This window comes from Otolemur garnettii, unplaced genomic scaffold, assembly GCF_000181295.1.
Source record: "Otolemur garnettii isolate 467f Iridium unplaced genomic scaffold, OtoGar3 scaffold00110, whole genome shotgun sequence".
NCBI classification, from domain to species: Eukaryota; Metazoa; Chordata; class Mammalia; order Primates; family Galagidae; genus Otolemur; species Otolemur garnettii.
Genome location: NW_003852505.1, coordinates 3,874,443 through 3,879,353, shown reverse-complemented (window position 1 = coordinate 3,879,353; position 4,911 = coordinate 3,874,443). Strand labels below are relative to the sequence as shown.

Genomic DNA, 4,911 nt, shown 5'->3' with positions numbered 1-4,911 from the left:
CCCCTTCTCGCTTTCCACTTCTCTTTCCCCCCTTTTCTCCCTCCCCCGCCCCCCAGTCAAGTCTTTCGGACCTGGGGGCTTCGAGAGCTGGGCGCTATGAAAAGTGTTTGCCCAGTCACTTCCGGTAAGGACCCTGAAGCGCGAAGCTTCTTTCGGGACCGTTAAGGAGGAGGTGGGAGTTACCGGAGGGCCAGGGGAGGAGGATGCTGACAGAAAAGGGTAACTGAGAGAGAGTGTCTTGGGTGCTTCAGCCGCCCCTTTCCCGCCGCCCCACCACGCGCCAGCTCCCCGCCCCCAGGGTGGCTGCGGTGCTTCCCTCCACCCCCAACTCCGGAGACAGTCGTCGCCCCTCCCTCACTACCGTGTGACCGGAAGTAGCGCCATCTTTAGCTTCTTGTGCTATTGACAATAACAAGCTCTGCTTCTCTACCCCTCCTCCTCCCCCCAACCACAGCGTCTCCCCTCCCAGAGAGAGGGTGAAAAGGAGGAGGAGCTGCAGCCTCACAGACTCGCTGAGTTGCTCCAGCAGAAAGAGGGGGAGAGAGATCGAAAAGCAGGGGAGGGGGACGGCGCGGCCGTTTACCTGTCAGCCTCCTCATTAGCTCTCCCCCTCGTTCTGCTCACTCCCGGTGTCAGCCTATCTGCCTTCCCAAACCCTCCCATTCCCCCGGTGTAGCTCCCCCCTGCACTTTCCTTCTTGTCCTCTGTGTTTCTCCTCTTTTCTTTCTTCCCTTCCCCCTCTAGCATTGCCACCTTCTCTCCTACACGCACGCAGGCATATAAACGTAGGTTTTTGATGCTCCTCTGCCTGTTGACCCCGCTATTTTCATGTTTCCAACAGGTTTTTCTTCCCCCAATCCCTCAGCTGCTGCTGCTGCTGCTCAGGAGGTCAGATCTGCCACTGATGGTAATACCAGCACCACTCCGCCCACCTCTGCCAAGAAGAGAAAGTTAAACAGCAGCAGCAGTAGCAGCAGTAACAGTAGTAACGAGAGAGAAGACTTTGATTCCACCTCTTCCTCCTCTTCCACTCCTCCTTCACAACCCAGAGATTCGGCATCCCCTTCAACCTCGTCCTTCTGCCTGGGGGTTTCGGTGGCTTCTTCCAGCCACCCGATACAGAAGAAGCTGCGTTTTGAAGACACCCTGGAGTTTGTAGGGTTTGATGCGAAGATGGCTGAGGAATCCTCCTCCTCCTCCTCCTCTTCACCAACTGCTGCAACATCTCAGCAGCAGCAACTTAAAAATAAGAGTATATTAATCTCCTCTGTGGCTTCGGTGCATCATGCAAACGGCCTAGCCAAATCATCTACCACCGTCTCTAGCTTTGCTAACAGCAAACCTGGCTCTGCTAAGAAGTTAGTGATCAAGAACTTTAAAGGTAACCAAGCCCCAAATCCGTAATCACTTACTAAGGATTTGACACTTGAGGGGTCACGTGCTCTATTTATGTTAATATATTAAACAGTATAGAGATGGCCTAATGTTTTATGCATAATCAATGAGGAGGAGGGGAGGTCCCTTTTTTGGTAGAGGGTTCATTTGCCGGGGGTGGTTAGTATCCTTGTGCTGAAGCGCACATCACATCGGGTGTTTCTGTGCAGTATTTTGAGGATTTTCTCAATCTCTTGTATTTAATCTGTTATTCCTTATAACACTGACAATCGGTATGATTGATCCGGATTTTACAGGTGAGAAATTTGTATTCTAAAGAGGTTTATTTTTTTCAGGTGCATAGTAAGTCTTGGCACTGTTGGGATTTTTATTTTTGTGCTTCAGTAGGCCACATTCTCTAGTCCCTAGAAATAGGGACTGGTAGCAGTGGTGATAATTTCATGCTTAATATTTTTAATTAGATTTATAATTAAATCTAATCAATACTATATTCATGAAATTTATTGTGGGAGCAATATTTGGAGAAAAATTTTTTGCGCTATCTGCATTTCTTTCCAAAGGGGGAGGGTTTGGAAATGAAAAATTCTGTGTATACACAGAAGTAGTAAATTTGTGTACCACTAGTTTAAAGATAGAAGCACTTACTACCTCTATTTTTTCATCACTAAAATTGGTTTAAAGTATTGACCAGAAGTGTTTAGGCAAGTTTTATCCTTGTGTTTAGGATATGTGATGTAGAGTTTTATGAATTCTTGGATGCAAATAAAAAATCAATTTTTGAAAATGCACATAACCTGAATTAATTTTATCTATTGAAAATGTTTCTATTTTTCTGACTTTTTCAACACCCTTAATTGGTAGGTAATTAATGCTAAAGTATTTATTAAATAGAATAGTAAATGAATGAAGTAATGTTTACTAGATAAGTGCTATGTGGCTAAATGTTAGTGTTGAGAAGATTAGGTTCTCCATGCTTGTGTTTTCAATATTAGTGGAAATCAGGAATATGTTCTATTTTGTTTCAAGCAAAGGGTTATGGTGCTGTCTATTTTTAACCCTTTCTTTTTAATATCACTCTTCTCCCATCCCCAAGCTCTCAAGACTATTGTTTTCTGCCTAACTTAATAGTAGAGCTTTCTGAAGTAAATAAGAATTGTAATTGACTAATGTATTCACTATTTCACCTAAAGATATTGATTTAATTAGCCAAGGATATTTTTTTAAAGAAATGAGTGATGATCCTAATTGTATTTGCAAATTGAGTTCAGAGATTTTGTTTTTCTCTCCCTCCTAAAATAAAAATACATTTTTTAAGGCATTTGGATGTTTTAATTAGGAAACTTTCTTCACTCACTGCTGGCCAGTGGAGTTTAAATTAAAGCCTAGAGTAACGTGTTTCTACTCTGAAAATGCTACATCGATCTGAAGTTACTTGGATGTTTTAATTGTTTTAAATTTCACTTTGCTCATAAATGTAGTTTAGAACCTGAGTTAGGATGTTTTTCTCCATTTCTGTAGATGCTGAATAAATGTGAGGCTTAAAGAGACCTGAATTATAATCCTAGCTTTGCTATCAACTAGCTTTGGTGACCTTATGCAAGCTTACTAAATGAGTTCTAGCCTGTTTCCTCAGTTTGTAAAATAGGCATAATAGTACCCTCCTCAGGGCATTGTTGGGACAATTAAGAGGTTTATAAAATACCTTGCGCGTAGTAAACACTCAGTATTTTAAATCTTGGGTTCAAAATTTATGTTGAGTTAGGTTTTACACATGATGAAGATGAGGATTGCTATTTTATATCTGTCATTCTTGAATTTTTATTTTTTGAAGCAATACAATCAATAGGAGAAAAACCTCACCTTCAGTTTTAATAGGTGAGTCAAAATGACCTAAACAGTATTACGGTGCTTCAAATTTTCTTCTTTATATTAAACTTAAATATAATCTTTTAATATTTAGGTATAATAGTTATAAAGATCACTGTGTACTCTAAAAAATAGTAATGCTATTGGATTTTGTGGCTCTTTGGTTACTATATTCTACATATTATTCTTATACCAGTCTTTTACATGTTATCTAGATAAGCCTAAATTACCAGAAAACTACACAGATGAAACCTGGCAAAAACTGAAAGAAGCAGTAGAAGCTATTCAGAATAGTACTTCGATTAGATACAATTTAGAAGAACTCTACCAGGTATGTATTAATGTGGATAATCAGATTTGATTAACATAAATTGAATGGGATATATATGCATTTTACTTTCTGAAGTGGGTCTTCTATTAGACTTGATTCCCTCTTAATTACAGTTTCACATATTTTCACATAAACTGTGGGTATGATCATACTAGTGTAAGTTGGGCTTATCTTGGGCCCTTCTGATTAGGAATTACAGTCAGGTGTACCTTAGTATAATAGAAGTTACCTATAATGGATTCCTACAGCATGGATCCCAAAGATGATTTCTGATAGCATGTTATTGTGGAAATTCTTAGTTATATAATCTATCTATAAGAAAAGCCTCAGGACTTGCAGATATTCTTCACATCCTTTATTCTACTTTCTTTCTGTTAGTAACTTTTGCCATTTCTTTTTCTTACTCTTTCTTATGTTGTGTCTATAAGACGCAGCTTAGCCTAGAAATGAATAGCAACTTAGCCTGAGGTTCAGATGTTTCTTTTGCTTAACAAATGGGTCCTTACTTGAAATGTTTAACTTAAATACAATGTCAAGGGTGACTACTGATTTAAACTTCTTGCTGCTGAGAAATTCTGCCCTACTGTGTTTTTGAGGCACATAACCAAATTCAAGAAGTTACTTTCTTTCTTTTTTTGAAACATAGTCTCACTATGTTGCCCTGGATAGACATGCTGTGGCGTCACAGTTCACAGCAACCTCAAACTCTTGGGCTCAAGCTATTCTCTTGCCTTCTTGCCTCAGCCTCCCAAGTAGCTGGAACTACAGGTGCCTGCCACAACGCCCAGCTATTTTTTTGTTGCAGTCGTCATTGTTTAGCTGGCCCGGGCCAGTTGTGGCTGGCACCGTAACCACTGTACTACAGGTGCCCAGCCTCAAGAAGTTACTTTCTATTATAACATCAACAGTTTCGTATTAAAAAGTACTTTAGAGTACAGTAGCTTGAGGTTTATATTGATGAGTACCTTGTAAGAAATTACGTTGGTTCAATTTATTGTTACTTGTGGTTTTCCTATTAGTTGTAGTGGTAGTATGGTGATGGGCAAAACCTAGAGTAGGAGTCAGAAGACTAAACTTGGGATCTAGTTTTGACTGTTCTTAACTCTTGTGATCTCAGGCAAAGTATTAAACCTTTAGTTTCCTACTCTGTATGATAAGAAGGAATATTTGCCCTATCTACCTCCCAGGGTTGTTTACGTAAGTCAAATAAAATTTTTGTGAAAAACACCTTGGGCTCGGCGCTTGTGGCTCAAGCGGCTAAGGTGCCAGACACATACACCTGAGCTGGCGGGTTGGCGGGTTCGAATCCAGCCCGGGCC

The 4,911-nt window shown here is 40.6% G+C and overlaps 1 protein-coding gene across 1 annotated transcript in view; it reads left to right on the top strand.

Annotated features, from left to right (window-relative positions):
* CUL4B (cullin 4B) overlaps window positions 1–4,911 on the top strand; it is a 35,198-nt gene continuing 30,287 nt past the window's right edge. Inside the window, exons 1-3 of the mRNA XM_023517408.1 lie at window positions 1–124; window positions 842–1,381; window positions 3,477–3,592. Coding sequence (XP_023373176.1) covers window positions 97–124; window positions 842–1,381; window positions 3,477–3,592 — 684 coding nt within the window. The 5' untranslated portion in view covers window positions 1–96. The remainder of the gene's footprint in view (window positions 125–841; window positions 1,382–3,476; window positions 3,593–4,911) is intronic.